Source organism: Siphateles boraxobius, unplaced genomic scaffold, assembly GCF_051911475.1.
Source record: "Siphateles boraxobius isolate OS27281-9 unplaced genomic scaffold, OSU_SipBor_1 13, whole genome shotgun sequence".
Taxonomy (NCBI): domain Eukaryota; kingdom Metazoa; phylum Chordata; class Actinopteri; order Cypriniformes; family Leuciscidae; genus Siphateles; species Siphateles boraxobius.
Window position 1 is genome coordinate 11,507,534 of NW_027508733.1, and position 26,132 is coordinate 11,533,665.

General features: G+C 35.9%; 1 protein-coding gene across 1 annotated transcript in view; it reads right to left on the bottom strand.

The window, feature by feature from the left end:
* LOC143735406 (uncharacterized) overlaps window positions 1-23,835 on the bottom strand; it is a 73,078-nt gene extending 49,243 nt beyond the window's left edge. The window contains exons 1-7 of the mRNA XM_077225525.1: window positions 23,447-23,835; window positions 19,839-20,165; window positions 18,881-19,225; window positions 16,893-17,009; window positions 8,637-8,939; window positions 5,773-6,078; window positions 3,501-3,803 (exon numbers count right to left, since the gene is read on the bottom strand). Coding sequence (XP_077081640.1) covers window positions 3,501-3,803; window positions 5,773-6,078; window positions 8,637-8,939; window positions 16,893-17,009; window positions 18,881-19,225; window positions 19,839-20,165; window positions 23,447-23,504 — 1,759 coding nt within the window. The 5' untranslated portion in view covers window positions 23,505-23,835. The remainder of the gene's footprint in view (window positions 1-3,500; window positions 3,804-5,772; window positions 6,079-8,636; window positions 8,940-16,892; window positions 17,010-18,880; window positions 19,226-19,838; window positions 20,166-23,446) is intronic.
* Window positions 23,836-26,132: the final 2,297 nt, after the last annotated feature.

Sequence of the window (26,132 nt, forward strand, 5' to 3'; positions counted from 1 at the left end):
GGGATGCATATGGAGAATACTGGGGTGTCCAGCCACAGGTGGAATATTTCAACCCCAGGGGTGGCAAGGTGGCTTGCCAAGGGAAAGACACATGCTCAGAGAGGCTTACAGTGGAAATACACATGTGGGGGTCGCTCAGAGGAGGGAGCATGCACACGGGAGGCACCTAGCTGGATAAAGCAGGCAATAGACACTGGCGCTGACGTCAGGAGTGCTGGAGGAACTCAGGGCTTTCGGGGAAGCTCACCTGAGGAGAATATCGCACATTTCCAGTCCGTGGAGTGGAATGGCGAGCAAGCGAAGACACCTGAGTGGGTCCAGTACTAGCTGGTTGAAGCGAGTACATGAGAGGACACTGGCTTCACTCGGTGATAGTAGAATCTGGCGAATGTGTTAGGTGTCGCCCAGCCTGCAGCTCTGCAGATGTCTGTTAGCGAGGCGCCATGCGCTAGAGCCCAAGAGGACGCCACACTCCGGGGAGTGGGCAGTCACACCAAGGGGGCACGGTCGACCTTGCTGCTGGTATGCCAAAGCAAAGGCGTCCACTATCTTTTCCAGTGAGAGAGCCTTTCCCTTCAGCTTCCCACCAAAACAGACAAAAAGCTGGTCTGAGGTCCTGAAACACTGCGTTCTGTCTACATAGGCGCGGAACGCACGTACTGGACAGAGCGGAGAGCACGTACTGGACAGAGCAGTGCCAAGGCTGGGTCTGCCTCCTCCAGGGGCAGCGCTTGCAGGTTCACCACCTGGTCCCGGAAAGGAATGGTAGGAACCTTGGGCACATATCCAGGCCGGGGTCTCAGGATCACGTGAGAGTAAGCCGGCCCGAATTCCAGGCACGCTTCTTCAATGGAGAATGTGTGCAGGTCCCCTACCCTCTTGATGGAGGCCAATGCAGCCAGGAGTGCTGTCTTCATTGACAGGAACTTAAGCTCCACTGATTTCAAAGGCTCAAAGGGAGCACTCTGCAGGGCATTTAGAACCACTGAGAGGTCCCAAGAGGGAACAAGAGGAGGGTGAGGAGGATTCAGTCTCCTCACTCCCCTCAGGAACCTGACGATCAGGTCGTTTTTTCCTACGGACTTACCTTCCACTGTAACATAGTGTGCGGCAATAGCGGCAACGTATACTTTTAGGGTGGAGGGAGACAGCCTTCGCTCCAGCCCTTCTTGAAGGAAGGAAAGCACGACACTGATCGAACATCTCCGGGGGTCTTCTTGGTGAGAAGAGCCCAGTTGACGAAGAGGTTCCACTTAGCGTAGACATGTCTCGTGGACGATGCTAAGCGGAAGTGATGGTAACCACCACCGCTGGTAGTAGGATACTCAACCTGCCTCATCCCGTCCAGGAGCCACACGTGGAGGTTCCAAAGATCAGGACGAGGGTGCCAAGGGTGTTTAGATGTCATTTTCAAATGAGAGAGATGGAGAACATAGAGAGCACACAGAGCACAAAGAGAAATGGTTTAGAAGGCTTCTGTTCATGCTTTTATAATGTTTGCTCCTCCCCTTTGTTTGGTAAACCATGAGAATTATGTTTTCCCCTCCCCCACGGCATGGGGGGAATACATTTATGTAAAATTATAATGAACATTATACAATTGTAACATGTTATAGTGACCTCAATAAAACAACCAAAACAAATGTGTGTGAAATTTTAATCTTTCTTATGTTTTATACAGCTAAAAGAGCCTGGGGTAAAATTGACCCCAAGGAACACCGATGCTACAAAATGTGTACAGGACATTGAAAAAATATCAGAAGGTTAATTTTATGTTTACAGAGTTGTCCCCATTAAATTAGGAAAAGTCATTAAATCTGAAGCAAAAAAAAATAAAAAATATTTATTTACAGACGTTGAACATTGAATGGGGTCAAATTGACCCCAAGGATAATAGGAGGGTTAAATATGTATTTTGTGAGAGTTATTTAGAACTCTCAAAGGGGGAAATGTAGGATTACAAATTTATTTAAATGTTTTAATTAATTTAGGTTCAACAGTATTTTAACTGAGAAAGTGCACACACTGTTTTCCATTTTTGAGGCAATCAAGGTTTTGGACATTAACCTCTTGACACATCTCAAAGGTCAGCTGGGCCTTTTGTTGATCTAATCAGGCTGATTGGATTAGCATCTCAAGGCTCTGAGTTACACTGTTACCTGATGAAATCAGGTAACCAGCTGAATCATGTACTTTCCTTTACATGTTTTGTTCAAGAGTCCCCTCCTCTATGAAATTAATCCCACCCCCTTGAAATGTATATAAACTGCAATGTAAAGTTCCCTTATGTTAGACTTGATTGAGATGACTACAGCGACGCAATAAAGAACTTATACCTCAACAATCTCCTGGTCTGCAAGTCTATCTTTTCTACACTTGAGAAGAAAAAGTTCACAACAATGACATGTCTGTCACACAATGTTATTTTTATTGCCTTAAAATTACTGACAAATGAAAGGTGTCTTCACTGAATGACTGAGTAATTCATAAAGTAGACTTTGTGTTCCATAATATTTGGGGAAGCAGCATTTTGATGAGAAAATGTCTTTCAAGTGTCATACAATGCAATAATTTAAGACTATCAGCTTGTGAGTGTGAGGTACACGTTAACACGAGCCCACCAGCGCACTGCCATAATGAAACACAGAAGAATTGTGAATGATCTGAATATCATAAACCAAACATATCAAACAGAACTCGAGTAGCTCAGTTAGATAAATTGCCACAACAGTATTTAATAGCACTAACAAGGCTCAAATTAGCCCCACACTAACACGCTAGCATAATGAGGGTCCCTACATGCAAACCGAAGCATTGAGAACTTTGTAAGTGTACAGACAGTTCAATAAGAAGATATTTTATTTTGCGCCGGAGTTGTCCTTTAAGCGTAAGAAATCACCAGTTAACAGTGACATGGAAACCAGTTAAACCATAACACCTGTTGATCATCATCAGCTTCAGCGAATATAGCTCAAAAATTAATAACTAGGATTTGGGACTGTCATATTACATAACATTATAATGAGAACACTATTGTAATAAAACAATAGACATAGGCTACTAAATATTAAATTATTAAAAAAATGTAAAAATGCAGAAATGTTTCTGTGAGGGTTATGTTTAGGGGACAGAAAAACCATTACGCCAATGGAAAGTTCTCATAATGATCGTGCCACCCCTGTGTGTGTGTGTGTGTGTGTGTGTGTGTGTGTGTGTGTGTGTGTGTGTGTGTGTGTGTGTGTGTGTACGTACAGTACATGAGTCAAGAGTATAAACAGCCGGTGACATGCAAATGAAACATGTAACACTAATAAATTTACTACGTAAGAACAAGTTCTAACATAAATACAATATTCTCTGCAAATACAATATTTAATATATTTGTTCGGGCTTTGGCTTCAATTGGAACTTTTCATTGATAGAGCAAAACAAAGTGGATCATCACTTTTCACAAAGACCTCATTTATATTTTAAAAATAAATTGAAAGTGAACTACTTACAATAGACAGTAACAACAAATGTCTTTGTGGTTCCTCTGCTTCTGTTGATCTGTCGTTTATAAACTCCAGAGTGTTCAGTTCTCACGTCTGTGACGATCAGAGATCCAGTCTCCTCATCCAGCTTCAGTTTGCCTCTGAATCTCTCATCAGCATCACCATCATGTGTCTTTATGGTCCCTCCTGTGATTTCAGCGATGAGAGAGTTTTCATCTCCAAACCTCCACACGATCAGTTCATCTTTCTGTATTTCAGTTTCAGAAATTAGGATCATATTTTTTCCCTCCCTCACTTCTATGTTCCTCTCTTCATTAGTGACAGCAGCACATAGAAACAGAGAAACACAAAGAAATGTTTCCATTAGTGTGTGCATGTGAACATCAGAGTTTGAAATTACTACATAAATATCATTCAGATAATGTTCTATCAGTTTGAAATGGAGAAAGACTCAAAACTTCATATTACTGTCTCTCATTATCTATTACTGTAATGGGTGTAACAGGACCCTGAACCGACAGATGACGTATCCTGACTTCTTTACACATAATTTTATTATTTAAGTGTTCACTTTGTGCAGGTAAGATGAACTGATTTGCTCATATATAATCTAGTGTTTGGGACCCTATTTGAGACGTTCAGTGGATCATCTCAAAACTAACATCACACTCGTAACATCAGCAAGTTGGCTAGCGATGGAGCAGCTAAAATATAATGTTTTTTTAAAAATTGATATAATATTGGAAAATGTTATAGTAATGTGTGATTCTTTTGGGATTGGGGATCCTGCACACTTCAGAGTGACTGTGCAGCGCTCTGTTCTGCTAGTATATACTACACATATTCATGAGATGCTGTTTTCATCAGCTTCTGGACACTAAACTTTATCCTCAGTACGGTTTCGCTTATAGTTCTCTTCTTTTCACATTCACGTAATTTCAAGCATTTTTAATTACTTTTAATAATTATACAAATGGAATCATTTTATAATGTGAATCAAGGAAAAAAACAGCTTATCACCAGATATGGATTGAGGAACATGGGCACCATTTCCATCTGGTTTAAGATGAGCTAAATCATCTGGCTCACTAAAAAGAGACGGGAAGTTTTTTGACAAGCGTCCTTGAAAGGGCGGCCAGAGCTTCTTTGCAGCTCAAGTCAGCGGCGGTGTGTACATACAGTTAGTGCACGCATCATCTGCACTTCGGATTCTGACCGGGAATAGTAGACCATCCGGGTATCTTTGGAACACTCATTTCAACATACTACGATTTGGGACGTACTAATTCTATTTTCGAATACTATTTAGGACGGATCGTATGCGAATTGGAATGCAGCATCTGTCTTGCATGTGCACTCTTGCTCAAGTTTTTAACTAATTTGCGGGCATCAGGGAGTCGCTATCAATATGCGGGAGATCCTCGGAACTTCCAGGAGACTTGGGATGTCTGCATAAAGAACGACTGTCAAATGACACTCTGAAATGCTGATTCCCTCAGAAACAAAACAAATGCCTGTCTTCTCGAGTGAGACCTTAAATCATTCATTCAACTGATTTGTTCCAAACACTGATTGATTCAGGAACAAAAAAGTAGGAAGAAACTTTACGAATGAGTCATCAAATAAATAACTTCATAAACACGGATTAATTCAGGAATGAAATACTGCTACTGTCTGTTACTTGAAGACGCACAAGCTCTTTGGCTTCGTTTTCATTGGTGGAGCAAAAACAGACAGTACTTTTATTGAAAAGCAATATCACAGTCGCAAATGTGCTGTTGGTCTGAATATATGACCTTCACTTGTCAACAGAAAATAAAATTAACCGACAAACATGCCTTGTTGACAGTTTTTTAAAATGTAAAACACTAATAGACGGTATAAGGTATTATAAAAATAGGTAGAAAACACTATTCAAGCATTCTAGAGCGTCATAGTAAAAAACAAAAAATATTTAATGAGGTAATTCCTTCAGTGTGATCACTTCTCACTTCGTTTAACAGCAGCAGTCAAGCATAGTTATCAAAACACAACAGCGGACCTTAGCAGAGGGTCACTTTCCCGAAACCCTTCAGTAATTCATAAGCCTTCAGTACACACAATGCTTAGTTTTGAGATGTACATCACTGAAAGCATTGATAACTTGCATTTAGCTCAATAGGAGATTTTGAAACTTTAATCTTAAATTTCTTAAAAAGTGACAAACACAAATAATACTGATAATAATTATTACCATGCAAGAACTGTGATCATTATTACACTGACTCAAGATACTCACTTTTGACAACAACATTGAATTTCTTGTATGAAATCCCTCTGGTGGATGTGATCTGTAGTTGATAAACTCCAGAATGTTTCATTTCAGTGTCTGAGATGGTCAGAAATCCAGTCTTCTTGTCCAGATCCAGTCTGTCTTTGAATCTCCGATCAGTGCTATAATCATATATAAGGATGTCTCCTCCTACGATTTCAGCTCTGAAAGGTCCTCCAACTCCAAATGTCCACTCTATGTGATCACCTCTTTGTATTTCAGTATCAGTCTTTATAATAACAGGATCTCCTTCAAACACTGACACTGTGTTGACTTCATGTCACAGCAGCACATAGAAACAGAGAAATGAGGAGATTATAAGGGGGAGGGGGGGGGGGGGCATTGGCATTTCAGTGCTAAAGTTCTAAAGACAAAGTCATCGATCCTCTCATCTGGCTTTTGTCTATATTGCATGAGATTGAGCCTGTGGGTTCTTTTTTAACTTTAACTTTAAGTTCACATTTAACTTTAGTTGTCCTTCAAAGAAATTCCACAAGGTGTCAGGCTTTCTCTTCTCTGAACCACTTGCTTTTGAGCCGTTTTAATCTTTCATGTCCAACTCTTCTACATATTTTCCAAGCTTGTTTTTCTGCATCTGTTATTTCTTCATCTTCCAGGTAAAGATTCATTTTTTGCATAACCCTCTGGTGGTCTTCATGTGTCGGTTAAAAATGACAGTTTTTTAAAATGAAATTAATGTAAAGTTTTTTATTTCATATTTTGCATTTTTAGGGGATTTTTTATACGAACTTATAATTACACTGTATTTATAATCCATTTATTCACTTTTTAAGCATAGATGTGAAAATTCAATTTCCAACTTAAATCTACACTGTAGAGGATTTACTCCCATCTAGCGGTGAAGGCTATGAGACTGTAGAGACTGTATTTATGTAGATCCTGTAAATAAGAAATAGCCTACAAATAATACAACTACAATCTGCAAACACAAGAACTAATAGGCTATAAACACAAAACAGTTTATGTCCTATAGGCCTATTTTACTGTAATTCATTGTTTGTTTGTTTGTTTATTTATTTAGGCCTTATTGTTTGATTAATTAATGAATTTTCGTAACAGCAGGATAATAACCATGATAAGCAGTGTTTCGTTAACACGTGCTATTGTTTGGGTTTTCAGCATATTTTTTATTCCAAATGTTCAGCAGATATTAGTTAGCCTGTTGCACATTTAATTTATTTAGCCTATTGTTGCAGTTATGAAGGTTTTACTAGTGTAATAGGACTTATTTGTCATATATAATGCAAACAGTTCTGGCTCCGCACATCAGATGACCGTGTTTCATTTAGGCCAACATGTTGAATTAGGCTACCATACGTTTATGAATAGTAATTTTTATTGTGGTAGTTATGTAACATATGGAGGATGAAACCTGTAAAAGCAATAAATAAATAAATACATATGCAAATTAATGAATGAATAAATATTTAAGTCCACAAAATTATACATGAATAAATATAGTATAAATAAATAAATGTACAAATAAATACATAATTACCTATATCCACATATTCCTGAATAAATATATATATAAATAATTAAATGTGCGAGTTGATATTTATAATTAAATATATAAAAATAATCTTGGGGGAAACAAAAATTGTTAAAGGAAATGCTAAACTGAAAGTTTATTGTTAATTCTCTGTTAAATTCAAGGCTAAATAATAATAATAATAATAATAATAATACAAATAATAATAATAATAATCTTTGCTCGCCTTTCTCTTTTAAGGTATAACTGTATTATTTATAGTTCTATTAACTGTCAGATCGCCTGTCAATCAAACTTTGGTGAAACTTTTTACTTGACATTTTTCGTTGAAATATTACTCTAAAATGAAACATTACAAATATTATATATGTTAGTTAAATTGGTAACAAGTAATGTTAGTTGAATAGTACATACATGCTAGAACAACTTTTTATGAGTTCTTTATAAGTATCTGTGGATATATTGACGAAACAATGGCAAACAAAAATGTTAATATCATCATTTGTGTAAATTAATACTTATTATTTGGAATAAAAAGCTATACATAAGCAAGGTAAAAAGCACTTAATTGCTAATAAAACAATTGAAAATCAGTGGGAAAACAATAACAAAGAATTAATAAGTATGTGGAATGTGCTGGAAACACCCTTGCAGCAAACACAGACGTCAAGTTCAGGCAGACGCAGACGAGACGTTCATTGAGACGAGTGCATGTTGCAAAGTCATATTAAAGAAATGATCGGAAAGCGATAGAAGTGAGCGTTTTCAGTTCAGTTCTCGTGCGTAAGCATAAAGCTTCCATAGGAATTCATTGAAAATGCTAAAAATGCAAATGAAAAACGCCGGTTAATGCAAATGTATTTAGCGGTTATGTTTTGCTATTGGCCCTCAGCAAAAATATATTTTCAGCTTTCTAAAGTTCAAAATCACTATCATTGGTTGATCTTACTGGTTATTGTTTTGCATCACTTTAAGAGAGAGTAGATTGTACCTGAATAATTATTCTAATATAAATAAGTTCATATCGCCAAAATGTCAAAAAGACAGTCAAGCATATCCACGAGTAAAGCTGGCAGTGTTTCTGATCAGAAGAAATAATAATAATAATAATAATAATATGATAAAAATAATAATAATCAAACATGAGTGTGTGTGTGTGTGTGTGTGTGTGTAATGGGGGCAGGTTTCACCTACATTGTGAGGACATAAGCTCCCCAATAAGGATAGGGAAAACCTGAAAAAAGCTCTTCACAACGACATCTTCTACATTAAAATATTAAATTAAAAGACTAAATATTTAAAAATGTAAACTACTCACCACCGACGGAAACATGGAACTTCTTGTATTTGATTTTACGGTCTCGGCAGATCTTTAGTTCATAAAGTCCAACATCTGTGTTTCTGGTGTTCTTGATGGTCAGAGATCCAGTCTTCTTGTCCAGCTTCAGTCTGTCCAGAAATCTCTCATCAAGACCACTATCATATATCTCAGGGATTCCTCCTCTGATTTCAGCTATGAGAAGTCCTCCAAATCTACACTCTATGACATCATCTCTGTGTATTTCAGGAACATCAGTGTTTAGAGTGGCAGGATCTCCTTCAATCACTGACAATGTCGTCACTTCATGTCACAGGAACACACAGAAACAGAGAAATGAGGAGAATATAAGTGAGTTTGCAGATGAACATGTCAGAAACACTGAGAAGATACTGTGTTATTCTTCACATGTGCTCATCACATCTACTGTAATAATCAGTTCATCACAGATGCCTATTTAAACAAAATTATGAATAACAATTTACAACAAGGTTGCATGTGTTAGTTTGCGTGTCAGTTAGCGTGAATAAACAGTTCTTCCCACAGCATTTATTAATCTTAATTAATGTCAAATTATATATTTTTTATATTAGTTCAGGTAGCCGTAAATGGAGAAACCAAGAGAGAAAAAAAATGATTTTCAACAGTATGGTTGACAAGAAAAGAACCAAACTTTATAAAATTGTTAATTCAAGGTCTATAGTTCAATATATAATAAACAGTCATTTAACATTGTAATAATGTTTCTCAGTGTTACTATTTTTGATCAAATAAATGCAGCCTTGGTGAGAAGAGACTTCTTTCGAAAACACACACACACACACACACACACATATATATATATATATATATATATATATATATATATATATATATATATAGGAAAGACGAATCAAAAAAGAGAAAAAAGGTTTTATCTATTGTTTATTGTACATACACTAATGTCCAAAAATTTGATGTTAGATTTGTGTAATATTGTGAAATATTTTTACAATTTAAAATAACTTTTCTATGTTACTATATTTTAAAAGTGTAATTAATTCCCGTGATCAAAACTGTATTTTCAGCATCATTACTCCAGTCTTCAGTGTCACATGATCCTTCCCTTCTAATATGATGATTTGCTCAAGAAACATTTCTGATTATTATTATTATGTTGGAAAGAGTTGTGCTGCTATTTTTATTTAAACAGTGATGCATTTTTTTTCAGGATTCTTTTATAAATAGAAAGTTCAGAAGAACAGTTTCTCTATTGCTAAATATTGTCTCTGTTTTTTGTTTAAAACCCTCAGGTGCTCCTCATTTGGGTGCACCTTTTGTTATCTTCCCGGTCAGAAGAGAAAATGAAACTTCCTCCATCCCAGTAAAACCAATGCAATTTATTTTTGTTCTATAATTTTTTTTCTTTTTAATTTTGTATTTTGAGAGAAGTTGAAGTTACTTATTAATATCTATGCAATATTTATTGCCCATTTTTGTCATTGAAAATAATACAAACCATTTTTTCTAATAATTTTTCGGTAATGCTTTAGATTACAGCCCGGAAAGTACTGCGTAATTAAAGCGATTTTACAGTGTAACCTTCGGTAATTATAGTGTACCTATAACGTACTTACAATATAAGTATAATGGAACAATATTTTAAGTTTTGGGAATAAAGGGGTAACAACCAGGAGAATTAAATTATTTATACTGTAAGTATTATAGAACTAAGGGGTACTTATTCTACTACTATGATACAACAATCTTACATTTGGGAGCAATTTAGCAAGAACACTGCATACCTTTTTGAAATAATGGTGAACCAGTACATAGGCTTTTTAAAAATTACAGGGTACATATCTATGCATTTATAAAGTAATATTTTTAACAAAAGTGCACTGAAAACTAAAACAATTGCAACTTTTGCTTAAATATTGGGGAAAAATACTCTTGTTTCATGTAGTGGTGCTTGTTACCCTCTTGTTCCATGTAGTTACAGGGTAAATACAATAAAAATGCATACACATAATCTTATATCACTAACTGGGAAAACTTTATTTATTATACAAGCACCACTTATCCTGTAACCACATGAAACAAGATATATTTCCCAGTATTTAAAAAAATTGCAATAGTCTTACTGTAGCTTTTCTTGCCTTGAAACATGTTATCCCAAAATTAAACATCTGCACTTTTGCTATAAATTTTTTTTTTTAAATAAAAAAAAATGTATAAATGCATAGATATGTACCCTGTCATTTTTAAAAATCCTATACAGTTTGTAAACAATTATTACAAAAATGTACGTAGTGTATGTTCTTGCTAAATTGCTCCCAAATGTAAGATTGTTGTTTCATAATAGTAGAATCTATTAAAAATCTAAAGTACCTCTTCGTTCTATAATACTTACAGTATAAATATATTTTTAATTCTCCTGGTTGTTACCCCTTTATTCCCCAAACTTTACATATTGTTCCCTTATACTTACATGCAAGTACTTTATAGGTACACTATAATTACAGAAAGTTACACTGTAAATTCCTCTTAATTACACAGTACTTTCCGGGCTGTAATCTAAAGCGTTACCAATTTTTCTAATTTTTTAAAAATATTTCTTCAATTATTGCAGTATTTCAGATTAATATAAAGACTTGGCCTTATAAATCCATTTTTTTAAGACAGATTAGCGCCATCTGTTGATAGAAATTAAATAAAACATGTCATTGCATGGTGTTACCACTAGATGCCTGTGTAGCTCTCTATGGAGAGGCTTGTGAATTCTCTAGTTGTTTTTGGACCAAATTACTTACTTTTAAGATGTGGATTTGAATGCATTTTTTAGAAATTCTCGAATACTACCTTTTGCCAAGGTTTATAATTTTTTTTTAAAATAAGTTGAAAAATGTGAAGTGTACACATTTTTGCATTATTACTACAGTCAAACCTGAATACAGAGAAAGCATTTTGTTACAGGTAACATTACAATTCAATAAAAAGAATTTACAAAAATAAACAGTAATGCTTTATCAAAGTTTATTATTATTTATATTATTATTATTTATTTTTTTAAACATTATATTAATTATTATTTTAATAATAATTGTATATATATATTAATTATAATTATTAATTATGTTAGGTTTTTCACTCTTGATGTTTTAGAGTTTCACCCCTTCATTGCTGAGCACTTTTTTTCTGCATCGTGGCCGATGTGTAGAGAGTTTTTGTTAATTTCCCGTTCATTCTTATGGTGGGTCATTTTTTACTGAAGAGCACAAGTGTGACAAATTTTTGTACGACCACTTAGCCTGCTCGAATCATGCCTTATTTTTTGTGTGTGTGTTCACATACCTAATGCCATAAAAGTCACAAAAGTTTTGTAACATTCAGATGAAGCTGTGATTTAAAAAAATTCTAAACAGATTTTTTTTAAATCACAATTCATTGGTGTGCATGTGTATAAAAGTGTGTTCGTATGTATGTGTGTGTGTGTGTGTGGGTGAGTCTGTCTGTTTTGCACTCTTGGTGTTTTAGTCACCCCTTCATTGTTGAACTCTTTTTTTCTGTATTGTGGCCGATTTTTAGATTGTACATGATTTTTGTTTTTGTCAATTTCCCATTCATTTCCTATGGTCGGTTATTTTTGACCGAAGAGCACAAAAGGCACTTTTTTTTTACAACCACTTAGCCTGCTCGGAACAAGTCCTCCATTATTTTTTTGTGTGTTCACATACCTAATGCCATAAAAATCACCAAGTTTCGTAGCATTCCGAAAAATTTTCGGTCAGAAATGATCGAAGAGCATCTGAGGGTTAAGGGCTCATATTTTGATGTGTACTGAATCACTTCACATGTTTTCTCTTAAAGGAACACTCCACCGTTTTTTTCATATTAAACTATGTTATTCCCTTATCTAAGACGAGTTGATACATGCCTCTCTCGTCTCAGTGCGTGCGCTCAATCACTCTGGCGCGACGCGACACTTTGATAGCAGTTAGCTTAGCCCAGTTCATTCATTAGGATCCAGACAGAGATGAAGTTAGAAGCGACCAAACACCTCCACGTTTTCTCTAATTTAAATACAGTTACACGAGTAGTTACACGACCAAGCATGGTGACACAAAATAAAACGTGGCGCTTTTTCTAAGCATGTAAAATGGAAAACTATAATGTGTGGCGGAATAGCACTTCGACTCGGCGCAGTAATATCATCACTCCTGAAAAATCCTCTCCCCCCTCTTCCTCTCATTGATGATATGATGATATCACTGCTCTGAGTCGAAGTGCTCCCAAGTGCTATTCCGCCATACATTATAGTTATCCATTTTACACGCTTAGAAAAGTGATTGAGGGCACGCACTGAGACGAGAGAGTTATGTATCAACTCGTCTTAGTTAAGGGAATAACAGTTTAAAATGAAAAAATGGTGGGGTGTTCCTTTTAAGTTCATTTTTATTTCAGTGGTTTCCGATCAGTCCTCCTCTAGTTTCTGATTTAATTGATCAGAATCCTGTGCTTAAATAGTCCTCTGATTCAGTCTGTTGTGGTCAGGCGTTATCTTTGGTATATTAACAAATCTGTCCTGTTTATGGTTTTTCTCTCCCATTTAGAATTGTCTTGTTTAACTTCATCTGGTTTGTTTCAATAAATGCTGCACTAAGATCCTTGCCTCTGCTCCATTCATTCTCCACTCCAAATTTATTTACTGTCACTTTTGATTAATTTAATGCATCCTTGCTGAATAAAAGTTTTTTTTTTAAAATCAAACTTTTGAATGGTCGTGGCTATAAAGAAACAAGATTTTTTTGTTTCCCTTTTCCACCAAGGCAGAGCTGATGCTGGTTCGGAGCCAGAGCCTAGTTTCAATTCGGTCCTTTGGTTTTCCACACGCAAAGCCCCAGCTCCGAACCAGGAAAAGTGGTTAAAGGGTTAGTTCACCCAAAAATGAAAATTAAGTCATTAATTACTCACCCCCATGCTGTACCAACCCCGTAAGACCTTCGTTCATCTTCGAAACACAAATGAAGATATTTTTGATTAAATCTGAGAGACTACTTTTTTTCCGGAAAAAAAACACATAAATAACGACTTTATTCGACTATTCCTTTTCTTCCTTGTGGGCCTGAGACGAGAGTTCGAGAGATTTCCACGACGCATGCGCGAGAACTGAACAAGAAGTATTAGAAGAAGAACGTCCTCTTCTCAGTTCTCGCGCATGCGTCGTGGAAATCTCTTGAACTCTTGTCTCAGGCCCACAACGAAGAAAAGGAATAGTCGAATAAAGTCGTTATTTATGTGTTTTTTTCCCGGAAAAAAAGTAGTCTCGTCGCTTGATAAACTTATAGTTGAGCCACTGTAGGCACATGGAATATTTAAACATGTTCTTTAATGACTTTCTGGGCCGTCAAGTTTCATTCCCTTAGGCAGCCTATGTAGCAGTGATCCACCTCTCAGATTTAATCAAAAATATCTTCATTTGTGTTCCGAAGATGAACGAATGTCTTACGGGGTTGGTACAGCATGGGGGTGAGTAATTAATGACTTAATTTTCATTTTTGGGTGAACTAACCCTTTAAGTAGCACCAAATCATTGCTGGTCTAGAACAGAGCCAAGCACCACTTGCGTCAGGGGCTTGGGGCGGGGTTACCGTGACAAACAAGACGAATAGAAACTTGTGACCGCCATTTTTAAATATCCATCTATGTAAGTTACGGCGAGCTGCACAAACGCGTTGAGCTCTGATGTATTTTGTAAACCCATGAGCATTCATAGTATTGCAACGTCCGTTATTGTTGATGGCTTGTTCGAGATGCATCGGAGCGGCGCGGACCGATCGGAGCTGCGGGAGTGTTTGGAGAACATACGACTCCTTGTGCTTTTAGATCGCTATCGCAGTGCTTTGATGTCATGCGGAGATCGATCTGCGAGAAGCCGATGCATCTCGAACAAGCCTGGCGTACTGTTTGGCGCTACCGCACTAGCGTTGCTGGGCAACATGAGAATTACAGTGACGTAAGATATGGTTCTGTTGTGGCTCTCTAGCCGGTGGAAAGGCAAACCGGTTCTTAGTAAGCTCGTCAGTCGAACCCACTCCGAACCAGCTTTGGCTCTGGCTCTGAACCAGCACCCGGTTCTTGTTGGTGGAAAAGGGGTATATGAGGACCAATGGGGAGCCAACACATCAAATCTGTCTCTCTCTTATCCTAATTTGTTCAAAAAGTTAATAGATCAACAGTTGAGTGCATCTTTCAATTTAATTTAGACTTTTATTAACAACACTGAGCAACGCACATCAATCTGAGTGTATCATGTTCCGGTAAACAGAAGCTCAAACATGCGTGACACGCGAGAATCAATGATGTTTACGTCTCATAATATTTGCACTTGTGTTTAATTTCAAACAATAAAATATTAATGGAATTTGCTTGAATGTATTAGTAATTTTAATTTTGGTATTAAAAATAATATGAATATAACTAATATGAATGTTAAAATAGCATTTTACATAAAGCAACTTTTTTCAACATTCATTACGAAACCTGACCTAACAATATTATATCATTTATTAATCTAGACTAGTTCAATAATCATGTTTAGCATATTAACATTACTTGAAACAGGGTTTTTCCTGGCTCAAAATGAGGCGGAGGTGGTAAAATTGTAACACTAGGGGGGTCCGGGGGCATGGCCCCCCGGGAGAAAATTTTGTACCTTTTAAAGATAAATTCATTAATCTGGTGCACTTTGAGTCACTCGAATCTGTTGTTAAAAATAAATAATAATCCACCCGCCAACCACCCATATTCTTTGATTTAGATATCTGCATCTGATCATCACATTACAATTATTCAATTAAGCATGATAATATGGTAACATATCACACAATTAACATTTATTTAAATTAAAAGTTCTTCTTTTGGCAAAATTAAATTTTCTTTATAGCCTAAACAGATGCTTTACTCCCTTTAAACTTATTGTCAATGTTTCATTTTTGAAAACACTCTTATCAGAACAATTTTTTGTACCTTTATAAAGGGCATTTTCCCCCTAATTTTATTTAATGTATGCTCTAAATTTCATTTAAAATTCTTACATTTTATCAATACATTCAATTAAAATAATACGACACTAGGCTGTTACCAATCAAATTAAATAATTTACATTGAAAAATCATAACTGTATTAAATGAGATTATTTTGAATATTTTTTGAATATACAAGGAATGTTGAAAAGAATGATACTTTGAAACTAAACCGCCAGTAGGAGGCGGCAGGCGGCCGTCTTAATGAGCGAGTCATTGAGTCATTAATGTAAACGATTCGTTCAAACGGCTGATTGATTCAGAATGAGGCGGTTTAATAATGGGCAATTGAATCTTTGACTCAAGCAATTAGTTCAAAACGCTGAATGATTCAGTAATGAATCATGGATGAGTGTTGCTGTGAGACGCGATATGGTTCTGTTGTTTGGAACTATTTTCGCTGCTAAAACAGAACAAAAACAGTCTAAAAATGTAAGTAACTTAATTTTAACTATTTGTTTATTGAACTGTTATGAAATTAATATTTCGGTTTCAATCGTGATGGCATTCAGGAAAACAGCACTCTGGTCGTGTGTAGGTTTCTTAACTATAATTAATGTTATAAATAACTGGACCTTTGTTACCGTCCGTACATTAGGTACAATGATGGGAGTTCCGTGTCTTTATTACACTCATTTAGCTGTCATCCACCCTCGATTGAATGGAATGTTTTTATTACTCGACCCGCGGATTATGATCCGTGCAGCACTATCGGCAAACTACACGGTTAGAGAATGGACACAAGCGGGAATCGCGACAGAAATGTCACGGTGGAAAAAGTGTATATGAGAACGTGACTGTCTGTCCGAGTTTTGTCGAGAGGCGGAGGCGGCACGAAATTTTACGGAGACGGCCGCCTCATAATTGTCTATGCAGGAAAAACCCTGTGAAATATAAAAGCAACTCCAAGGAAGAATTTTTTTTTTTTTTTTACATTTTGATTATATTGTGTACAATGTGATATACAAACTATTGAGCACTGTGCTATTTATCTTGTTTACAAGCAATACATTTGTTACTGCAGAATTTCATTCAGTGTTCATAATAAATAGTTTTCAGTTATCTTTTGAGGCAGGTTATGTCACCTATGGTATTGATTTAGAATCAATATTACATTCTGGTATCGTACCAAAGCCAAAATTGCAGTACAGAGCCAACCCTATTCTCTTGCTATATCAGCTGTAATACTTACACTTTCTTTCTAGTTCAGAGATCTTTCGGCGATAGTAAATCACACCAGCAGCAGCAGCAGCAGCAAACACCAGCATAACAACAATAACTATTCCTGCTACAGCACCTGGAGACAGACCTGGTGGTGTAATGATAAAGACAGACATTAGTGTGAATGTGTCTGATCTAAAACACACTATTAACATCAGCACTATATAACCTGAGTGAAGATCTGATACTGTAATGATAAAGACAGACATTAGTGTGAATGTGTCTGATCTATAACACACACTATAAACATCAGCACTATATAACCTGAGTGAAGATCTGATACTGTAATGATAAAGACAGACATTAGTGTGAATGTGTCTGATCTATAACACACACTATAAACATCAGCACTATATAACCTGAGTGAAGATCTGATACTGTAATGATAAAGACAGACATTAGTGTGAATGTGTCTGATCTAAAACACACTATAAACATCAGCACTATATAACCTGAGTGAAGATCTGATACTGTAATGATAAAGACAGACATTAGTGTGAATGTGTCTGATCTATAACACACACTATAAACATCAGCACTATATAACCTGAGTGAAGATCTGATACTGTAATGATAAAGACAGACATTAGTGTGAATATGTCTGATCTATAACTGTTACGACCTGTGTTTGTGTAGCTAATTATTTTCTCTATTGCTCTGTTCCTTTTCTTTCCTTTTTTTTCTTTTTTTTCTGATTTCTAATAGGTTGCCCAATGATTGGGGTGAACGAACGCCATTGGTTGTCCAGTCAGGGCGTGGTCTTTATAAGGATGCTGCTGGCACTCGTCTGGGAGCTCATTCTTGGTTCGGTCGCACGTGGGTTGAGAGCTCCGGAATCCCTCCTCCGGCCGATGATCAAATTGTGTATTGAAACTTTAATTAGTTCAAGTGAACGTGCATCTTGTGATAATCTCTGAACCGTTCTCCTAATTTCTAAACCATCTTAACAGTGTGGAGCGTAGGGGTGTCCTGCCTTGTTTATTTTGTAATTGTTTGATCTCTGTTTTTTGGGCAGGGAGTTAGGTAAGATAAATGTATTTTCTTTTGCTATTTGAGTAAGTTATTAATTTCCCCTTTTTATTTTTATATTCGTTTTGTTTGTTATTTTGGCCTTTTGGACACCCTGAAGATTTGCTCTTTATTTCACTTGTTATTCTTTAATAAATTTCTTACTTTTGCTTTAGTTTTGTGCATGAGTTCTTGATTATCGACTGGAGTGATTCGTTGCTGGGATTCCATACCACAACCCAATAATTATTTATTGCGCCTCTTTAGTGATTTATACTCCCCTAGAGTTGGGGCGTAATAATAACACACACTATAAACATCAGCACTATATAACCTGAGTGGAGATCTGATACTGTAATGATAAAGACAGACATTAGTGTGAATGTGTCTGATCTATAACACACACTATAAACATCAGCACTATATAACCTGAGTGAAGATCTGATACTGTAATGATAAAGACAGACATTAGTGTGAATGTGTCTGATCTATAACACACACTATAAACATCAGCACTATATAACCTGAGTGTAGATCTGATACTGTAATGATAAAGACAGACATTAGTGTGAATGTGTCTGATCTATAACACACACTATAAACATCAGCACTATATAACCTGAGTGAAGATCTGAGTGCATTTAGTGAGTAAATATATATGCTAAAGACTGTGATAATTACAAATAAACATTAATACAGTGATAAAACAATTAAAAATGTTTAACAACATTCAGTATTTATCACATCTATTCACAGGTTTCAATGTAAGATACAAGCAAGCTTTTTTAGCTATTAAAAGGCCCGGGGAAGAAGTTGTGAACTCTAAAAGTTATATTGGTTTGTGTTAAAGGAGAGTTTCATGATTTGAGTCCTTTAATGTGAATTATAATGTCATCTGAATTATTTATAGACAACCGAGAAAAAAGCCTTCATAAGTCTTGAGTTACTCACCACTGACAGTAACAATGAATCTCTTGTATAACGTCTGTTTGTTGCTGCTGATCTTCACTGTATAAACTCCAGAGTCTGTGTTTCTGGTGTTTGTGATGATCAGAGATCCAGTCTGATGATCCAGCTTCAGTCCGTCTCTGAATCTCTCATCAGTGTCATGTAATGGTGAACTCTTTGCCTCTATATCATGTTTAGCTATGAGTTTTCCTTTATCTCCAAACCTCCACACTATCAGCTCATCTCCGTGTGTTTCAGTAACATCAGTCTGAAGAGTGACAGAATCTCCCACCATCACTGACACAGTCTTCATTTCAGCTTCACCAGCATCAATAACAGATGGAGACTCTGCAAGACACAGATTCACAGACACACAGATTAAACATGTTGAACACTGTGACTGACACTAGAATATCAGTTTATCTTATGGTTACTAAACAAGGCATATGCAGATTGATAAAGAAAATCAGTTTAGTATGTACAACAGAGTTACTTTTGGTTGACTAATTTAATGTGTCGTTTCATATAAGAGCACTGGAACATTTCACTATCTGAAACACTACAATTGTTTGTGTTCAGTAGATATAATTATAATTCATAATTATATACAATAATTGATCCTGCTTTGAATTATTTCAAAACTATCAATGGAATCAAACTAAAAAAAATCTGACCAAATTGTTGGTAAAATGTAAGTCAATCAATATGAATTTATTTCTAAAACTATAGTATATTAGCAGTATCACACTCGCCATCATGCTGATCATACGGGGCCCAATCACAGCGGTGATGATATTCAGAACAACAGCATGACTGTGATATCGAGTAACTAGTTGAACACATAGACTGTTGAACACACAAGTAATATTTGCTGGTGAAATCTCAGCTTAATTCAGTTTAATTAATAAAACAAAACAAAAAAATGAAAAAATCTACCAATCGATAATAAAAGTATTCTCACCATAGACAGTAACACTGAATGTCATACTTGAGGACCCAGACTTGAGGTCGATCTGTAGTTGATAAAGTCCAGAGTGTTTGATTCTCATGTTCTTGATGGTCAGAGATCCAGTCTGATCCAGCTGCAGTTTCCCTCTAAATATGTCAGTGTGACTGGGATATGAGATATCCTTTCCATCGATTTGAGCGATAGTGGAACCTTTTTCTCCAAACCTCCACTCTATCAGAATTATTCGCTGTGTTTTAGTAACTTCAGTGTTTAGAGTGACAGAATCTCCCTCCATCACTGACACTGACTTCACTTCATCTCCATCAACACCAAACACTCCTGCAGAACAAACAGAAACAGTTTCTCAGAGATTAAACTCATGTAACACTGATAGTGATGTTAGTGAACAGATTTAACTGAGAATAGGCTTGCACAATAAGCACAAATTTAACTAATTAAAGGGCCCCTATTATGCTCATTTACAGGTTCATAATTTGGTTTATGGGGTCTACCAGAATGTTTACTTAATTTAATGTTAAAAACCTCTCTCTTTTATTTATAATTTGCATTGTTGCAGCATCTGTTTTCATCCTTAACACTGTTTTATTTTTTGTTTCTTTTCGTTCTGAAAGGAATATCTGCTCTGCTTGGTCAGTCAGTCCGAGTCTGTTGTGATTTGTGACAGCAGTTAGGGTTTATCAGCTCGTTGTTCTTGACTGTCGTCAGACTCTGGCTGAAACCGATACACAAAACTGATGCCATAGTTAGCATTACAGGGTCATTACGTTCTAAATCATATCAGAATCAAATGTCAGAAACTAAATTCAGACTAAATTGTTTGGTTTTGTTGTTTTTTCTTGGAGAAAGGAAAGACAAAGATAAAAAGTGATTGAAGCCAAAATATTAAATGTCATGAATGTATATTTACTGAGTAATCCACTATTTTGACTATTCACCTGAGTTTCTGAGCCAAATTACAGAGAATAGTAAAAATTACTTTAGAAAGATGGCAGCATCATTTTATTTTTTTACACAGAGATTGGTAGGTCTGTTAATGAAATCTGTTGACTTTAGCAATCTTTGTTGCATTATATAAGAACAGTGACCATTTAAAAATGGGGAAAAAGCACTTTTCATGGTTTTCCCTTTTCCAAGGTTTGCATGCCTGTAACTTTCAAGACGTGTTAAAGACTTCTTAATAGCCTACTTCGTTTTAGATTTTGGTTTTTAAACTTTTCTTTTGTAATCTTCATTTAAAGGCCCGTATGGTTCAATCCCAGAAATATGGAGATCTTAATGCGGTTCAGTGAGTAAATTGGTATATTATACACATTTCCAATGGTCAAAATCAAATTTGGGACACGCAACAGCTAACACTTTTTTCTTTTAAAGAGGAAAATCAGAAGAATAAATCATATTGAAACTAGAAATGTATCTTGTTTTTCCCTATGAAAACAACTGCATAGAACATTCTTCTCTGAGTACCGGAAGTATTATTTTCCCCAAGTTTGCATGCCAGTAACTCAAGAAGTATTAAAGATATCTTAATATGATTTTACATTTGGGTTTGTAGCAAACTTGCCTTTTGGTATGTTAAGGCCCTATGTGGTTCAATGGTTTCAATGGTAAAAAACAATGTGGTTCACTTTTCACTCAGCTGACACTTATTGTAGTGACGGGACGGTTGATACCAGGGCTCCGACGCAATTTTCAAAGCACTTGTATCACACACACTATACCGGGGCTTGTATACCACATTATTGATGACATTTGAAGCTTTGAATGTCATGCCGTATCTGAAGGTTTGAAACTGATTCACTGGTACAAGCTGGTTTGGAAAAAAAAAGGTACTTTGCAAGTTATCTCAACCCCACCTGATGCATAAAAAGGGAAATGATTATTAAGGAGGCATTATATAAATAATTGAACACTACACTTCCCTATAACAATTTTTTTTAAATAGAACACCCAACATATTTTTTCAATTACTATTACTATGATCACATACTTGTAGGGTATATTTTATATGATTGATCAATATGTGATTCCGTTGACCAGGCAAAACATGACATGAGTTGTGGTCTCATTGGCACACATTCATTTCGATGAGATTAGATAGAACTGTATTGATCCCACCGATAGCCTATGTCACGGACTCCCGAAGCTTTGTTTGGTCATGTGCTTTTTCTGCTCTGCTGTGATTTGTTATATATGGTGGAGAAAACAAGTGTGACCACCAGATGTCACTAATTTATTTGTATTGTATTTATTTATTTATAAAGCACCTTCCAGGCTACATTGTAGCTCCAAAGTGCTGTACATTACAAATTATCTAAAACAAAACAGCTCGACATAAAAAATTATCGAGAACAAAACAACACAATAAACAATAAAGAGTAGCCGCCCTACAACACCCATGAAAAGAGTGACTTAAAATGCAAGAGAGAACAGGTGAGACTTTAGACGAAACCTAAAAATATTGAATGTTGGGGAAGATCTATCAAAAAACGGTAGATCGTTCTAATAATCTCGGACCAGCGAAAGCACGATCACTCTTGGATTTAAGACGTAGGCCCTACTCGTGGGATAGTTAACAGGAATTTATTTGAGGATGCGCATTGTGTTAAACGCTTAAGAGTAATTAACCTTTTTTGGCACAATTTAATGAAAGCCGCAAATGCTTCAGAAAGCTGCGAGTGCAGTAAAGATGAGTCCAGAATATGAACGCAACGAGTTTAATTAAGACAGTGGTATTAAAAGACCAAACTCAGGAAACACCATACAAATGAAGCGTATAGCAAATACGCACAGAATATGAACGCAACGCGTTTAAATGTACGTTAAGCATTTTCCTCCAATAGAAAACCTAAAACAAGCTTAATTTACATGTTTTAATTTAGCAGACGCTTTTATCCAAAGCGATTTACAAATGAGAACAATAGAAGCAGTTAAACTACAATAGGACAACAACAAGTGCTATGACCCTTCCCAGTTTAATCTAACGCAGTAACGTTACACATGCCTACTTTTTTTTTTTAATGGACCAACAGTAGCTATAAAAATAAATAAACGTACACAATTCGTTATAGATTATTAATAAAACTCAGGCAGCAGGTTTATTTGCACTGAACACAAATTTGCTTTCTTTCGTATTTCATATTCTGGGCAAATCTGCATTTCTGTCCATAGGCTATGCTTAATTAGTATGGTAGCCTACTTGCGGAGTTTGATAATATCATTTATTTATTTTAATGTCAGTCTAATGCAGCTACGTCAAAGAGTATAGAAGGCAAATCATAAGTTTAATCGGAGTAGAGATTGTCTAGTCACTCTAGTGGTGTGTGTTCATTTCTTATCCTGCCTGGGGGAACCTTTAGCAACTAGGAGTCCCTTATCTTTTTCTAAACTAGTTTTTCACACAGAGAATGCAAAAACTGCTTTAAAAAACTGTTTTATTTATATTTAAACAGGAGAATGTCAAAAGTCATTTAAATAAATGTGATTGTTTTCATGATGTAAGTTAATGAAGTTCAGGAAGAAGACAACAGTCGATGAACGCTGTTATCGCTGCCAAAGTGAAACCGAAAGTGTTAAAAAATAAACAGAAATCGAGCACTTACCGCATATTAGTAGAAAAATCTGAAAGAATTTGAAGGTGTACTTCATAATGTTACACATTTCAACAAAACCTGATTGTCTAGTTTTAATATACGTAACGTTAGTTTGTTTCTGAACCACACCCTACAGACTGAAGGCGACAATTGTTAACCCTAAATAACAAAAGAAAGATTTTCATACCGACTGTGGCTGACTAAATAATTTACACTATGATTTATAACCAACTAAAGAAAAAGTATGTTTAATTTCCAAATTTGCAAAACTGTAGCAAAGCCAGAGCAAAGCGCAGATGTCCGCAATGACGGAGACTCTAACGGTTTTCTTCTTTCTTCTTCTTCTTCTTTGGATTTTTACGGCAGCTGGCATCCATTGTGTTGCATTACTGCCATCTTCAGGCTTGATCTACCCTTTACTTTCACTCATACTAAATCCGCCTATCTAATCTAGTCCCCCTCAAAGAAACAATTAACCATTTCCTACCCTCCACACTATCTCCATACTCCAATAAAACTTTTACTGTTTTACTGTCTTCCTATATTTTTTAACTGTGTTATCATTTCTTGTCTTTCCTGATTAAATTCCCTGCACTTTGTAAGAACATGTTCTACTGTTTCAGCCTTCTGACATTGTTCACACATTCCTGTAGGATGTTTTCCTATAATTAAAAGTGTGCTATTAAGATTACTATGCCCAATTCTCAGCCTGCTTATTATCATCTGCTCTTTTCTCTTTGCTCCCCTACGTCTTGATATACCTACTTTTCTTTGAATTTCATAAATGTCCTTTGTTGCATTATCCCAACTTTGTTGCAATTGTTGATTTACACTTTTAAGGTTTGCCTTTCCCCTCTGATTTTGATAATTTAATATTGACTTCAACATCTCCTTTTTAACTGCTTCTTTTGCCACTTTATCTGCTCTCTCATTTCCCTGAATTCCCAAGTGTGCAGGTACCCACATAAATATTAAATGTTTCGGTTTTCTTCTTTACAACGGATCGCAAACTAAAAAAGAGCATTACCGCCACCTGCTGTTCTTCTTCTTCTTCGTTTGGTGTTTTATGGCGGTATCCTATTTCTTTGATATACTTCATTATCGCACTATATATTTTAACTTGTTCTACTTGCTTTCCCAATAAACTTTCCATACTGAATACTACCACACCCAATTTCCTTACTATCCTCTTAAGTACTTCCCTTTCTTTTCCATATTTCACACATTTTATTAATACATGTTCAATTGTTTCTGCCTGATCACAATACTTACATTTCCCCGTATCATGTTTTCCTATCTTTAACATTGAATGATTTAATCGTGTGTGCCCTATTCTAATACGAGACACCATTGTATCCTCTTTCCTATTCCCAAAAACACTTCTTTCATTTCCTACTTGCTTCTGAATACTATACAACTTTCCTCCCTTCTCCTCATTATCCCATTGTTCTTGCCATTTATTTTTTATGAATTCTTTTATTTTACTTTTAACTTCATTTTTGCTCAACGTCACTTGCACATTTACCTCATTATGTTTTACTGCTTGCTTTGCTAATCTATCTACCACTTCATTTGCCTCCAGTCCCACATGAGCAGGAACCCATACAAACACTATTAAGCTTACACTACTAATTCTTAGCAAACTAGCAAGTATCTCATATATAATGTCTTGCCTTAATACTTTTTTTCCACTTACGAGACTTGTGATTGCTGCAATCGAATCAGAACATATAGCTACTACTCTCGGTTTTACATCCTCTACCCAATGGAGTGCAACCATTATTGCAACTAATTCAGCTGCAAATACAGAAATATGGTCAGTTATTCTTTTCTTGATACTTATTTGAAACTTAGGAATATATACAGCAGCTGCTGTTCTTCCAGAGCTAGGATCCTTAGACCCATCAGTAAATATTTGCACCCATGATGAGTACGTCTGATCTAAATACTGCTGTGCTATAATATTCTTTAGGATGTCTTTCTTATTTTGAATTTTCATCTGAATTTGAAGGTCAATTATTGGCCTTGGAAACAACCATGGTGGTATTCTGGATAATATCACTGTAGGGCTTACATCACAATCTTCAATACCCGCTTCTTGTGCTTCTCTATGAACACTCCATCCCAAGCTTTTAATATTTTTGTTCCCATGTTCCCAGCATTCTTCTAATACCCCCTTCACTGGATGATTCTTTTCATGACCTTTTATATTGACCCAATAATTCAGTCTTATTTTATGTCTTCGTAGTTTTAACGGAGCAACACCAACTTCTACCTGTAGAGCTGCTATGGGCGATGTTCTAACTGCACCACAACATATTCTTAGAGCTTGATTTTGTATCGCTTCAATCTTTTTGAGTGTAGTCTCGTTTGCAAATCCGTAAACTATACTTCCGTAATCTAAACTTGATCTAATTAAAGTATTATATATTCTTTTCAACGATAACCTTCAAGCTCCCCATTCCACCCCTGTTAAACACCTTAATATATTTATTCCTTTTTTACATTTCTTAATCAGATTTTTAGCATGTATAGCAAAAGTCATCCTGGAATCCATCCATACACCAAGATATTTGACTACAGGCACTTGCTCCATTTCCTGCTTATACAACTTTAATTTAACCTCTGGTATTTTTTTCCTATTAGTAAAACATATAACCTGAGTTTTAGCCACAGATAATCTAAAGCTCCAATT